A 16,090-nucleotide genomic window follows, 5' to 3' on the forward strand; every position below is an offset into this window, starting at 1 on the left:
GCATTTCCCCAACTTCCTTCTACTACCACGGCAGTAGAATTCCCATCCTTAGTTTATTTACCAAGGTGAATAAATCATCCAAACCCTTTTTCCATATTGATTGCTTAAACCCACTTAAAGTGCTCTGGTGCCTTTAAACCAGTCAAGCACAGAAATTAGATTTAAGTTTCTTATCAGTGTTTTGATCATTATTCATAATGTTTCGGTACCTTAAACCGTCAAGCACCAAGGCCCCGGTACCTTTAAACCAGTCGGGCGCATAACCTTTAAAATTAAGTTTTTCATCAGTTTTATTGCCATAGCATACAAGCTAATAGTCTATTACCCGTACCGGGTATTCAACCCGGTATTGCCCATTAGACTGGGTTTCCCAAATGACACTAGTTATAGTTCATCCAATCCATTTTGTGTTATGTTCCAATATAATGGGTATAGTCCCTTTTAGATGATTGAGCATGGTACATATACACAACAACTAATGGAGTACTGCTGAAACAACTCACCCAGCCTATCTAGGCCTATCAATTTTGAATCCAACATGTGCAAGAATTAAGTCTTAACATTTTCCTCCAACAGGTACAAGGGGTTTTGGATTGATTAGGTCACAGTCCAGCTACAGTAATTGGGCCTGTTGGTTATCACAATTCAGCTTCCAAATTTGCCATGAGCATAAAATTGGGGTAAAGCAAACAATGTATAGGTATCCATTACAAGTAGTTTTCTTCAAAATAATAAGCTGCTCAGTTAAGGCTACTCTTCATATGCTACAGCCTATTGAACAACAACATATTGCAATATCCACCTAACATAAGTTAACCAAATTAATGTGCACAGGTCCTAGGCATGCCTCACCTCAACATTTCATATAATAAAGAAAAAAAACAATTCATGAGATCTTCAAAAATATGCACAGAACTGATTCGTGAGATTTCAAGTATTTTGCATTCAAATATCAGATCCTTATGAAGTCGAAACTACAACCCTTCAGTTGATAACAGAGTGCACGAAGAACCAAGCAGCACCTAATCCCCATACTAGAGTTAGTCCCGTATTTAATTGTGTAAGTTGTGTGTGACCTAGTTAAATACGGATCTATGTGTGTGAGAATCTGTATACTATATTCAGTTATAATAATTGTATTTATACCACAAGTTATTCACAAATTAGAAACCTTAATGGTGGTGCTAAACAATCCTTAATAGTAACCTGTGAAACCCTACCTTAATCTTTATGGATTGGAAGATAGAGTATGTTAGCATAAGGTGTAAGCAAAACCAGAATTATCTTAAAAGATAAGCAGAGTCTGATATATGAGATTAACATGTATCCAGGTCTGATAACAGTCATCAACAGATAACCAGATTTGATCACAGACAGTGAAATCACAGGTAATCCGATTTTTTAGTAATTGTCAAGTGATATGAAAGCAGCGTTGGCAACAGGCTACCTATGATACTTTTAGTCACATAGGCAAACCGTATCAACCTATCAAATCCTAAACTGTTAACAGGCATACCAATTGTCCATATCCAGATAGGGTAACAGTCAACTAAACAAAACCAACAAACAAAACAAAAACGACGATTCAGCACTATCAATTTAATATGGAATCACACCCACTAATTAATAGAATTTCATATATCCGACACACACTCAGGTTGTCATATTGTTCTGGTACCAACAGTGTACCCAACAATGCCCCAGTCGGCAGGAATCGAAGGCTGTCCCTTGAACAACCCAGAAAATTCATAGGTTATTAGGGATTCGAGAAGCCCATAACCGAACTCAGCAAAATTCCATCAACATTCAAAGCCCCTCGTTTTATTACACGAATACCCCATCACTTATTTGGATTTTCACCGTAGCCGAAATTGAAATTCCCTTTTTACAGAAATGTGAAACCAATAACCCCCTTTACGATAACAATCCTAAACAAACCCTATCGATTTGGGTTGTAGACAACCCACACTCCACCAACCCATGATTAACCTGAAAAGAAAACAATCACAGAAAACCTACCATTATCCGGCGAGGGTGTTGCGGCATCCACGTGTGGGGTCGGTCGGCCTGGACAGCACCACCACCTGCGAGGTCGGCTCTTCACTGCAAGGCCTCGAGCTGCAGCCCGAGATCGGAGGGTGATTCGAGGTTTAGAGAGGCAGAAGATAGTGAGAGAGAGAATGGGACAGCGAGAGAGAGAAGGAAGGGTTCGGGGTCCTCCCTTTGTAGGTGGATGGCCCCCCGAAAAGGAAGGGAAGCATAGCCTCCCGGCGGTTGCGGCTTCCCCCTTCCCCATTCTCAAAAATGTTAGGGTTCAAAAGAACCCTAACCTGCGGCTTATCGGGGAAGAGGGTTTCCTCCCTCTTCATTTTTATCGGGCGGTCCTCTTATCGCCCCCCCCCCCCCCTTTGTATTTTTTTTTCTTCTTTACAGTGTGTGGGCCGGGTCCGAGTCCGACCCACGACACGCACTCGGGGTCCAACCACATGTTGGATCCGGGTCTTATTTAAAGAAAAAATATGGGTTCATAATTGGATCTGAAACCCCTCCTATATATTTATTTTATTTATTTTCGTATTTATATATTTTAATATTTAAATAGGTTTATCTCGTATAATATGGGTTCTGGATCTTAAACTTGGATCTGTGCCCAGATTCGCCCATTTTATGCCTAAAATACTAAAAACTTTAAATGTAAACATTGCGGTTATTACATCCTTTCCCCCTAAAAGAAATTTCGTCCTCGAAATTTACCTGTGGTTGCTCACTCGAAAAGGTTGGGGTACTTCTCCCGCATATTTGTCTCTGGTTCCCACGTGCTTTCGTCAATGCCATGGTGTTGCCATCTCACCTTGACGAGAGGAATGGTCTTTGATCTCAAGACTCGCTCGCTTCGTTCCAATATCTCCACTGGTTTTTCTTCCATTGTCAGGTCTTCCCTTATATCTACGTCCTCATATTGGATGACGTGCGACGGATCTTGAAGATATTTTCTTAACATAGATACATGGAATACGTTATGTATCTGAGCATACTGAGGAGGTAGGGCTATACGATAGGCCGTTTCTCCAATCCGTTCCAAAAATCTCAAAAGGTCCGACATATCTAGGACTCAATTTTCCTTTCTTACCAAAACGAAACACACTTTTAGTGGGTGATACTTTCACAAAGACCCGATCCCCCACATCAAAATTGAGCTCCCTGCGCCTTTGATCTGCATAACTCTTTTGTCGACTCTGGGTTGTGAGCAGTCTATCTCTTATCATCTTGATCTGTTGGGTGTAATGTTGTAACACGATTGGTGATTCTATCGAACGTTCTCCAATTTTGTCCCAATACACAGGCGATCTACAGGGTCTTCCGTACAGAGCTTCGAAAGAAGCCATGCCGATACTCGCATGGTAACTATTATTGTAAGCATATTCGGCTAAAATAACATGCTTATCCCACTTACCTTTCCAATCCAGCATACATGCTCGCAGCATATCTTCTAATGTCTGGATAGTCCTCTCTGATTGTCCGTCAGTCGGAGGATGAAAAGCAGTACTCAGCTTCAGTTTCGTACCTAAGGCCTGTTGCAACTGACCCCAAAACCGAGAAGTAAATCGAGGATCTCGATCTGATATAATAGAAACTGGTACTCCATGAAGTCGAACAACCTCTCTGATGTATAAGTCTGCTAAGCTCTCGAGGGATTGATTTATTCGTATGGGTAGAAAGTGAGCCGATTTAGTCAGTCGATCCACTATTACCCATATCGCGTCATGTTGTTTCCGTGTTTTCGGCAAACCCACCACGAAGTCCATGGTGATTTCTTCCCATTTCCACTGTGGAATCTCCATTTGCTGCATCATTCCACCAAGCTTCTGATGTTCCACCTTGACTTGCTGACAAGTCAAACACTTCGAGACATAACTTGCGACCTCACGCTTCATTCCATTCCACCAATACCCTTATTGTAAATCTTTAAACATTTTCGTGCCTCCTGGGTGTATGGTGTACTTGGACCTATGTGCTTCACCCAATAGTTCTTCTTTCAACTTGAGATCACTAGGGACCCAAAGTCGCTTTTTCATCCAGATACTGCCATCTTCCTTGAGTGAGAAATGTGAATTCTCTTGTTGGGCTAGTGACTTCAATTTCTCATATTGGGGATCCTCTTTCTGACCTTCAACAATCTTTGTGAGGATCTCCGGATGGGCAGATAAATTAGATAACTTGATACTTCCCACGATATCTGAGAACGGTTTCCAATCAATGAATTCTTCCACCAAATTCCACCCTTTTGTCAAAAGACTAGACAAACTGTAACCAGCTTTGCGGCTGAGAGAGTCAGCTACTACATTTGCCTTTCCTGGGTGATAGGAAATGGAAAAATCGTAATCATTTATAAACTCCAACCATCGTCGTTGTCGCATGTTCAACTCTTTCTGGGAAAACAGATACTTGAGACTTTTGTGATCAGTAAATACCTCGAATTGTTCCCCATACAGGTAATGTCGTCATATTTTCAAAGCGAACACCACGGCTGCCAATTCGAGATCATGAGTTGGATAGTTTCGTTCGTGGATCTTTAATTGGCGAGAGGCATATGCTATCACCTTACCATTTTGCATTAAAACACATCAGAACCCAGTACCGGATGCGTCTGAGTAAACCACAAAACCACCATGACCTGAAGGTAAAGTCAACACTGGTGCGGTGGTAAGCTTCTTCTTTAAGATTTGGAAACTCTCCTCACACTTATCCGTCCATTCGAACTTAATTCCTTTCCTCAGAAGCTTGGTCATGGGCATGGCAATCCGTGAAAAGTCCTGAATGAATCTTCTATAATAGCCTGCTAATCCTAGAAAACTCCTGATATCACTGATATTCTTCGGTTGACCCCAATTTAATACAGCTTCAACCTTAGCCAGGTCCATAGCGACTCCATCTCGCGATATGACATGACCCAAGAACATGACCTTCTCGAGCCAGAATTCGCACTTGGAGAATTTGACGAACAACTGGTGTTCCTTGAGAGTCCCCAATACGATCCTCAAATGTTCACGATGTTGTTCTATACTTTCAGAGTATATAAGTATATCATCAATAAAAACAATCACAAAAGTATCCAAGTACGCTCTGAATACCCTATTCATCAAATCCATGAATGCGGCGGGAGCATTTGTCAGTCCGAATGGCATAACTACGAACTCGTAGTGACCGTACCTTGTTCTAAAGGCTGTCTTGGGAATATCCTCGTCCTTGATCCGAAGTTGGTGCTACCCAGATCTAAGATCGATTTTTGAAAACACCTTAGCCTTTTGCAATTGGTCGAACAAGTCTTCAATGCGAGGTAGGGGATACTTATTTTTTACTGTTGCTTGATTCAACATCCGATAGTCTATACACAGCCTCATAGAACCATCTTTCTTCTTTACAAAAAGAATTGGTGCTCCCCATGGTGACACGCTCGGTCTAATGAAACCTTGCTCCATCAACTCTTGGAGTTGTTTCTTCAGCTCCTCCAACTCTACTGGGGCCATACGATAAGGCGCTTTCGAGATCGGTGCCGTCCCAGGCACTAACTCGATATGAAAATCCACCTCACGCGGTGGAGGTAGTCCAGGCAACTCATCCGGAAACACTTCCGGAAATTCACGAACTACTTCAAGCTCTTCTAATGGTGTGACCTTCGACCCACAGGAGAATACATTTACTAGGAATGCTCGGCACCCCTGTCGCATATACTTCTGAACCTTTAATACCGATACAATTTGACCCTTCACTGCAGGTCTAGAGAGACGAAACTCAACCTTTGGCAATCCTGGTCGGGACAAAACCACTTTCCCTTGGCGACAGAGAACATTGGCATAATGTTCATATAACCAATCCATCCCCAATATGACATCATATTCAGTCATATCGAGCAAGATAAGGTCAGCAGGTAAGCTCGGCCCTTCAAGTACAATTATGACATCAGGGATGTAGTTTACACAGATCGAATTATATCCTATCGGATTGTACACATATAATTCATGTTTCAGAGATTCAGTATGTGCACCAAGTAATTTTGCAAACTCTACGGATATGAACGAATGTGTAGCACCACAGTCAAATAGAACAAGTGCAGCACAGCCATTGACAAATACCGTACCTTGTACCAGATTTCCTTTCTCCAACTCCTCCACAGTGGTGGCATATACTCGTCCAGGCACCCTCTTCTGTGCATTTTGCTGTGGTGTTTGCTGCGGCTGAGATGGTTGATGTTGCTGCCCTCCTCCGGCATTACGTTTCTGCATATCCGCCATCTTCTTGTGGCACTGACAGGCATAATGACCCATCTTTCCACAGTAGAGACATGCTCCGGTGTCTCTGGGGCAAGGTTGTCCGTAGTGGGACCGGTTGCACTTCTGGCACACCCGATTTTGTCCTTGTTGCTGCGGAGGACGATTTCCACCATTGTACTTCTGCTTCTTGTAAGGTGGCTGGTACTTCTTACCACCGTGGTGCTGAGGCGGACCGGCTACCCGCTTCCCCGGTGTGTCCTTTTGACTCTTCCTTGATCGCTCTCATTCCTCGTTCAGCATAGTAGCCACTTCAATGGCTTGTGCGAGGGTGGACGGTAGATTAATCATCACTCGTGGTCGTAATCCGTCCTTGAGTCCGCGGACATACCTAGTTGCTCTGGCTTTATCATTCGCGAACAAATTTGGGCAATAATGCTCCAAGGTCCGAAATTTGGTAGTGTATTCCACCAAATTCATATTTCCTTGAGTAAGCTCCAAGAATTCCTGATGCTTCTGATCACGAGCGTACTGGGGGAAATATGTCTCTAAAAATGTTCGTTTGAAATCTTCCCATGGAATAGTATCCACTCCAGCAAAGTGGATGGTTCGGGTGGTGTCCCACCACTTCTGTGCATCTTCCGTCAAGCGATAAGTGCCGAAGTCTGTTTGCTTATCATCGGGAACAGACAGAACCCGAAAAGCTTGTTCTGTCTCTGCAATCCAACTCTCGGCTAGTTCAGGATCAGCCTTGCCTGAGAAAGTAGGCGGGTTCAACTTCAAGAACTTCTCATAGGTGATTGTGCTAGTGTTATGCCTTTCACTTATGGCTGCGGCTAACTCCGCCTGGTGGCGCATTTGGGTGTCCATTGTCTGAGCCAGGTTACCGAGAGTTTCCATCACGAAGCCCCTTTGGTCCTGCCATTCGTTTGCCGTGCTCGAACTAGCTTGGGATCGACGATACATCTAATAACCATTTCAATACACACAGTTTTACTATCTTTGTATTATAGTGTTTCAAAAATCATTACATGTATATATTTATACTTATATAGGAGAAACAATGTAATTATCATGACTACTAAAGGAAAATAAATAAAAATATACTCACAGAGCGATCTCAGGATGTGGCATGACCGTGAACTTTGATTTATTGTTCCCAGGCTCTAATACCATAATTGTAACGCCCCGAAATTTAAACCCAGATTTTTTTTTTCTTTAAAGCGGAAACAACAAATGATTACAGGGTTAAGCATTTCAGAACGATACAGTAAAGTAAAAGCAAACCACACCATTTATTTTGATTTCAATAATAATAGAATCCAATATCAGAGTGTCACATTATGAGTCTCAAACTAAAATTTTCAATCCGAAAGAAAGTAGGATCGCCAGGGAACAAATAGATCAAGTTTTGGTCAGTGCCTCATCCCGCTTCGCTCGTGGAACTACTCTGTGCCTGAAAATGATAAAAATTATAGGAATTAGACTACCACGTCTAAGTAGAGAAACTGTAATTATTCTTGCAAGTAGATCATGTGTCAGGTGTGTGATGTGGGTGTCGTGGTTGAATTTCAGTCTAAATATAAACACATAAGTAATTCGATGCAACAGCAATAACAGACCTATATCTAAATAAAAAGGTAAATTATGTAACAGTTATACTTAAGCACAAAAAGCATTTTATGCAACTTCACCAATTAAGCAAGTAAGGTATTAAGCAATTAAGGCAGAACTTACACTAACATGAATAACATCTATATAACATCCATAATATGAATTCAATTAACTAATATATGCACAGTTTAGGATGTTGTTTCATCATAAGCACCGAATATAAAGCATGTTGAAAGAATATGCAAATGTCTCTTTAATAACTCCAACACAGTGATACCTAATTGTTCTAGCTGATGTTTATCGTTTCTTATCCCACGGGTACACGCGGGCCAAGGCAACCATCTCAGAAGAAAACGTTTGGGGGTATATTATTCAAGGGTATTTTATTAACCCGAACATTCTAACTGAGACTGAAATCCCAAGAGAGCGGCCAGTGACCGAGAGAAACTCACAAAGGCCAAAACCAAAACATGATGCATCCCTAACTTCTGCAGAAGAACATAGAACTACCACCTAGGACACATTTGGTAGTTCGGGTCCCCCGACTCTGAGGACTGGGACCAACGAGTCGCTTTACGCTCGAAACTAAACACATGTCCCCAGAGTTTTGTACCACCTACCCTCTCCAAGGTAAGCCTGAAACTGAGTGGGTTACTCTTTTTATTTAAATTTATTTCCCGAAGTACAGGGCATTTCCCCAACTTCTTTCTACTACCACGGTAGTAGAATTCCCATCCTTAGTTTATTTACCAAGGTGAATAAACCATCCAAACCCTTTTTCCATATTGATTGCTTAAACCCACTCAAAGTGCTCCGGTGCCTTTAAACCAGTCAAGCACAAAAATTAGATTTAAGTTTCTTACCAGTGTTTTGATCATTATTCATAATGTTTCGGTACCTTAAACAGTCAAGCACCCAGGCCCCGGTACCTTTAAACCAGTCGGGCGCACAATCTTTAATATTAAGTTTTTCATCAGTTTTATTGTCATATCATACAAGCTAATAGTCTAGTACCCGTACCAGGTATTCAACCCATATTGCCCATTAGACTGGGTTTCCCAAATGACACTAGTTATAGTTCATCCAATCCATTTTGTGTTATGTTCCAATATAATGGGTATAGTCCCTTTTAGATGATAGAGCATGGTACATATACACAACAGCTAATGGAGTACTGCTGAAACAACTCACCTAGCCTATCTAGGCCTATCAATTTTGAATCCAACATGTGCAAGAATTAAGTCTTAACATTTTCCTCCAACAGGTACAAGGGGTTTTGGATTGATTAGGTCACAGTCCAGCTACAGTAATTGGGCCTGTTGGTTATCACAATTCAGCTTGCAAATTTGCCATGAGCATAAAATTGGGGTAAAGCAAACAATGTATAGGTATCCATTACAAGTAGTTTTCTTCAAAATAATAAGCTGCTCAGTTAAGGCTACTCTTCATATGCTACAGCCTATTGAACAACATATTGCAATATCCACCTAACATAAGTTAACCAAATTAATGTGCACAGGTCCTAGGCATGCCTCACCTCAACATTTCATATAATAAAGAAAAAAAACAATTCATGAGATCTTCAAAAATATGCACAGAACTGATTCGTGAGATTTCAAGTATTTTGCATTCAAATATCAGATCCTTATGAAGTCGAAACTACAACCCTTCAGTTGATAACAGAGTGCACGAAGAACCAAGCAGCACCTAATCCCCATACTAGAGTTAGTCCCGTATTTAATTGTGTAAGTTGTGTGTGACCTAGTTAAATACGGATCTATGTGTGTGAGAATCTGTATACTATATTCAGTTATAATAATTGTATTTATACCACAAGTTATTCACAAATTAGAAACCTTAATGGTGGTGCTAAACAATCCTTAATAGTAACTTGTGAAACCCTACCTTAATCTTTATGGATTGGAAGATAGAGTATGTTAGCATAAGGTGTAAGCAAAACCAGAATTATCTTAAAAGATAAGCAGAGTCTGATATATGAGATTAACATGTATCCAGGTCTGATAACAGTCATCAATAGATAACCAGATTTGCTCACAGACAGTGAAATCACAGGTAATCCGAATTTTTAGTAATTGTCAAGTGATATGAAAGCAGCGTTGGCAACAGGCTACCTATGATACTTTTAGTCACGTAGGCAAACCCTATCAACCTATCAAATCCTAAACTGTTAACAGGCATACCAATCGTCCATATCCAGATAGGGTAACAGTCAACTAAACAAAACAATAACGACGATTCAACACTATCAATTTAATATGGAATCACACCCACTAATTAATAGAATTTCATATATCCGACACACACTCAGGTTGTCATATTGTTTTGGTACCAACAGTGTACCCAACAATGCCCCAGTCGGCAGGAATCGAAGGTTGTCCCTTGAACAACCCAGAAAATTCATAGGTTATTAGGGATTCGAGAAGCCCATAACCGAACTCAGCAAAATTCCATCAACATTCAAAGCCCCTCGTTTTATTACACGAATACCCCATCACTTATTTGAATTTTCACCGTAGCCGAAATTGAAATTCCCTTTTTACAGAAATGTGAAACCAATAACCCCCTTTACGATAACAATCCTAAACAAACCCTATCGATTTGGGTTGTAGACAACCCACACTCCACCAACCCATGATTAACCTGAAAAGAAAACAATCACAGAAAACCTACCATTATCCGGCGAGGGTGTTGCGGCATCCACGAGAGGGGTCGGTCGGCCTGGACAGCACCACCACCGGCGAGGTCGGCTCTTCACTGCAAGGCCTCGAGCTGCAGCCCGAGATCGGAGGGTGATTCGAGGTTTAGAGAGGTAGAAGAGAGTGAGAGAGAGAATGGGACAGCGAGAGAGAGAAGGAAGGGTTCGAGGTCCTCCCTTTGTAGGTGGATGGCCCCCCGAAAAGGAAGGGAAGCATAGCCTCCCGGCGGCTGCGGCTTCCCCCTTCCCCATTCTCAAAAATGTTAGGGTTCAAAAGAACCCTAACCTGCGGCTTATCGGGGAAGAGGGTTTCCTCCCTCTTCATTTTTATCGGGCGGTCCTCTTATCCCCCCCCCCCCCTTTGTATTTTTTTTTCTTCTTTACAGTGTGTGGGCCGGGTCCGAGTCCGACCCACGACCCGCACTCGGGGTCCAACCACATGTTGGATCCGGGTCTTATTAAAAAAAAATATGGGTTCATAATTGGATCTGAAACCCCTCCTATATATTTATTTTATTTATTTTCTTATTTACATATTCTAATATTTAAATAGGTTTATCTCGTATAATATGGGTTCTGGATCTTAAACTTGGATCTGTGCCCAGATTTGCCCATTTTATGCCTAAAATACTAAAAACTTTAAATGTAAACATTGTGGTTATTACAGACATATTGCTAAAGCATCAAAAAAAATTAAATCAACTCGGTGAGGCACAAAGCTTTGCGTAAACCAATGTTTCACAGTTTAGGAGCAATTAACTTCTTTCAATGTCATAACCATGAGAACGCCATCCAAGCAAGGCACTTTAGGCATCTTTCCTTCCATATGTGTTTCCATTTGGTCCAAGGTTTCAATCAATAGAATCTAATTTCTTTGAAAGAATCCAGTTCATGTATAATGCACCAAAAAAGGGTATTGATTTTCTAGGCTTCAATATACAAGATGAAAAAAAAATACACTGAAAAGTAAAAAATCATGCCATATCAAGCTTCATTTTTGCTTGAATTGTATTTTTCTCTCAGCAAGGGGAGGGAGGGAACCATCCAGCACTTGGCCAGGCCAATATCTGCAGCCAATTTTTTTGCCAGTGTGGAGAATGCAATAGGGGAGGGGGAGGGCATGGGATGGGGAGTGTCACGGGGAGGATAGGGCAGCTTCGGGTGAGGGGTGAGGTACAGACAGAGAGAGAGGAACGTAACAAAGACAGTCTGAATGTGAGCAATTGGTGTTAAATTATACGTCAATATATATATATATATATATATTCTTATTTTCTGTTCTATGTAAACTGAAATACCCTATTAAAGGCTTGTATTTTATTTTCTTTTTCTTTTCTTTCTTTTGTTTGTACCATATGGCTGTTGGGGCAGCCCAAATAGATGTTGGGCTGCTCCCAAGGGTCATAAATATGACGGTTGGGGGCCTAGCCCAATGTCTAGTTGGGTTGCCCCCTTCCCTTTCTTTTGTATTATAAATAGGGGTTGAAACCCCTTGTATCTTTAATATTTTTCTAAGGATTTTCATTAGTGAAATTATATATTTTTATGTGTTGTGTTGTGTTGTGTTGTGTTGTGTCGTGTGTGTCCATAGTGGCTATTGCTTGCATGTGTTATGCTCTTGAGATTATTCCCACTTTGTATTATCTCTTGGTGAATTAGTGTTTGTGCACTCCTTTTGTATTTGTGTTGATCCTTATTGAGATCTCTTTTGTATTTTCGCTTGTTTCATTACATGGTATCGAAGCTAAAGGTTCTTGGAATTGTGTAAAGCTTCTCCAAAAGTTCGTGATTGCAAAGGAAGGATCCTTCACAAGCATTGTCTTTCTCGATCCAAATGAGAGAAAAAGAATTCATGACGGTCATTGCCTTCAAGCTAAACGACTCCAACTAATTTGATGTGGGCCACACCGCTATGGAGCACCACATTAAGGGAAAGAAATTATGGGGGTATGTGAGTGGGTACCACATGTGAACCACAACTCATACTCACCAAAAAGGATGGTGACCAAGTGAAGATTCTCAATGATGAAGAGAGAGAGAGTGCACTCAAAGAACATTCCATCAAGGTGGAAGATTGAGAAGCCGAAAATGGTCAAATTCTTTCTTGGTTCCTTAATAGCATGAAACTCAAGATTGCGGCTAGCATAGTCAAATTCAAAAAGGCAAGTGAAGTTTGAATTTTTCTCACTATGGTACTCTCTCACCTGTTTGGGATAAATTAGTGTTGCTTGAGCCTAATTGGGAATGTCTCGCTATTGAAATGAGGCAAAAGCAACTTGCAGAGGAACATTTGTTTTCCTTCCTATTCGAGTTAAGACACAAGTTTAATCAAGTTAGGTCAAATATCTTGCATAGGACCGAAACTACAAAACTTGATTATACACTTGGAGAGATATACCAAGCCGAGACCCGACTTGGCATGACTAAGGGAAGTGAGGAGGTTTTGGTCGTGTCAAGACTCAGTAACAATGTCAAAGCTTATAAACCTCCTCAATGTTGAAAAAATAACAATAGAGGAACATATAACCATGGAGGAGGAAGAAGAGGAGTTAATTGTCACTTTTGCCAAGAGGTGGGACACATTAGACCGGATTGTCTCAAGCCCAAAAGAAAGGTAGAAACCATTGAAGAAACACCACCTAAAAAAAGTGGGGAAGGTACCACGAAAGGAGAACTTAAGGATTCCATTCAATATCTAACGGAAGCATTTCAACGACTCCTTAAGAACTCCTCCACATATGCTTCCAGTGCCGTTGTGTCAACTTCCACTCTTCCAAGTACGCTTTCTTGAATTCTTGACTGAGTATCTTTTCACATAACTCCTTCAGAATCCCTCTTATCCGAATGCACAAAATCTTTTTATAACTCTTGTGTTTCTACGCCCGATGGAACTAATCTAGAAATCAAAAGTATTGGAACATTTTCAAACATTTCAAAAAAAAATTAAGTATGATGGCAAGGGATGAAATGGTAATGACTATTTTTTTTCTTTCAACTTTGGGTATCATGAGGTTTGAAAGGGGTACCAATGAAGGTTGGACATGATATTTTTGGACGTGAGGCTCAAAGACACAACCAAGGTAAAGGGATCCTGGGCATCTCTTACTTCACATATTCGATTGTAGAGGAAGCATTGAAATTTTTTATAGCTTTCTCGCATTTTTTTTCAATAATGCCTCTCTTTTTGTTCTTAATGCACTTTTTTGACATTTTTTTTAATTGTTTTTTATGCTCCTCTTCATAAAATAAAATAAAAATGCCCCAAGATAAGGCCTGAATGGGTAGGTTTTGCTTTGTACAATGAGATAACAAATATAGTCCTTTTCAAGGATATTGAAAACAAGGCTCAGGAGAAAAAGGTACTAGAGCACAAGACAGATAAATCCACAAGACTGACCAAAGGAGGGGATAAAGAGCAAAGACACAATAGAGGGTAGTCTTGGCATCTTTCAGCTTAAGGAGTTTTTCCTCTAAGTGCCAGCTTCTTAAAGAAGGCAGGATCTTTGGCAGCAGTCATCTGCCACCAACTTACCATTAAATAAACACTGACAAACTTTGCAGTTTTAAAAAACAAAAGAACAAAGAAAAATCAAAGGCACTATAGCCTGCAAATACCACAAAATATTGCTCCACATTAACAAATTGATGCCCAAAGGAAACTTAACAAATCTTTCACATGTAGTACGTTGCACAGAAAAAATTACAAACACTCAAAGGGTGGCTTATTTGATTTAATACACCAAAAGCAAATATCTGGCATTCAGACTGCTAGAATAACTTTCAGCCAACTTGATCACAAGTTCTAGCAATATTACGGTAACTTCATTAACATCCATACGAAAAGCACAACTCAAGTCATACTAAGCATAATAATACAAACTATTAATAAACTACCAAGTACAAATGAAACACTTCATTCAGTAAGGGCATTAAAGTAATGAAGAATTGAATAAAAACTATTGATGTCATTCCAAGACGAGGCAAACAAGAACAAATCACAATCAAGAGATGTTGCAAGTTGCAACAATCATATACCTCACTTAATCCTGCAGCCTTTACTTCCATTGACAGAAAAGATCGGGTCTGGTCATCATTAACAAACACCTCCCATTTGTTGAATTCTATCCAATATCTGCCTAGACAACAGAAGCAATTAGTTTAGTACAACTAAATGTTTCACTTTATCAAGCTTTGTAATTCATGAAATCACATGGAACTATAACATTTATTTAAAAAGTGATCATACCTCTTTTGGTCGTGAAACTTCTGTCGAAGCATTGCCACAATTGAATCAATCTGATGCACACGAATAGGAACAGTTCTAGACAAGCTTATGTGAAACTCCCTTCCCAAAACAATCTGTACGATCTTTTGATCTTCTAGATATGTATTGCTTAATGGGATGTCAACATCAACAGCATGAAGCCCTTCCACAAGCAATGCAGCTTTTCTGACTAAAGGTGCCAACTCTTTCTTGATCATTGTTGGTATCAAGACTACCATGGACAGAAGAATGACATGATAATCAACATTACTAAACTTCAAGAATATACATGTAGATAAATACAAATCCAAGACAGAATATTACTACAGTGAACTCCATATGAGAATAAAAAATTAAAGAAAATTTTTTCAATGCAGATGCCTCACAAAATATGGCACAAAAAGCAATAAGAAAGAGAATGATACAGAAATGAGAAAAAAAAAAGATAAAACAAAACAAAAAAGTTGGACTCCGAGTAAAGGTTTGAAACAAATGTACATGTGCATAACCAGATGTTTGGCCAAAGCAGCATATTGGCTAGGCTGTCAATTTGGCCAAGGATACAAAAAATGTATAGAGAACCACTGTTCACAAAACATAGGAAAACCTGGTCACTTTATATCTGTTATGATGAGGTAGCTCCAGCGTTGATGTTGATAGTTTAGAATATGGTCACCAAATCATAGGTGCTAGAGGGAACTAAAAGCAGGAAACAAAGGGAGTGGTCATTTCAAATATTTAGTGGATTTGGGAAGCCGGAAGGGTGTTGGAAGCAGTATACAGCATATTTAGGAAGTGATATGAAATTGTATGAAATATTGATAAACTGATGGAGGTGAGAAAAATTTTAAGAAATGAAGATCATAGTCAATAACTATATCATTTTGTTAGAAAATATCTAGGTCGCTTATTTAAGAGAATAGTACACAAATATACATTCAATGGAAGTACGAAGTATTAAAAAGGAACACCTTAATAAGTTTACTTTGGGCACCCAAATGTTGAAATCATAAATAATTTGTGTAGTAATTTATGCACATTCTGTCACATATATGTGTCACCTAAGCCTAACACAAGTTAGCTACTATATGATACTTTTGAATAATAAATATGCCAAGAGTAGAAGTATTTTATGGATTCCGACCTGTAAAGTCATACCAACGACAATCTAAAGTAGATATTGATCGATCCTTTTAATTTAAAAGGCACTCATGAAGGAATATATAT

General features: G+C 40.0%; 1 protein-coding gene across 3 annotated transcripts in view; it reads right to left on the bottom strand.

The window, feature by feature from the left end:
- LOC149815837 (U6 snRNA phosphodiesterase-like protein) overlaps nucleotides 1–16,090 on the bottom strand; it is a 71,599-nt gene that overhangs the window by 27,189 nt on the left and 28,320 nt on the right. For 2 of the 3 annotated variants that reach the window (XM_089988754.1, XM_089988755.1), the window contains exons 3-4: nucleotides 14,846–15,095; nucleotides 14,635–14,731 (exon numbers count right to left, since the gene is read on the bottom strand). In XM_089988754.1, coding sequence (XP_089844880.1) covers nucleotides 14,635–14,731; nucleotides 14,846–15,095 — 347 coding nt within the window. Of the gene's footprint in view, nucleotides 1–7,545; nucleotides 7,726–14,634; nucleotides 14,732–14,845; nucleotides 15,096–16,090 lie in introns of those variants that run through there. The other variant, XM_089988756.1, reaches the window with a different exon arrangement.

The sequence above is a fragment of the Nuphar pumila genome, chromosome 15 (genome assembly GCF_984573655.1).
Source record: "Nuphar pumila chromosome 15, dmNupPumi1.hap1.1, whole genome shotgun sequence".
NCBI lineage: Eukaryota > Viridiplantae > Streptophyta > Magnoliopsida > Nymphaeales > Nymphaeaceae > Nuphar > Nuphar pumila.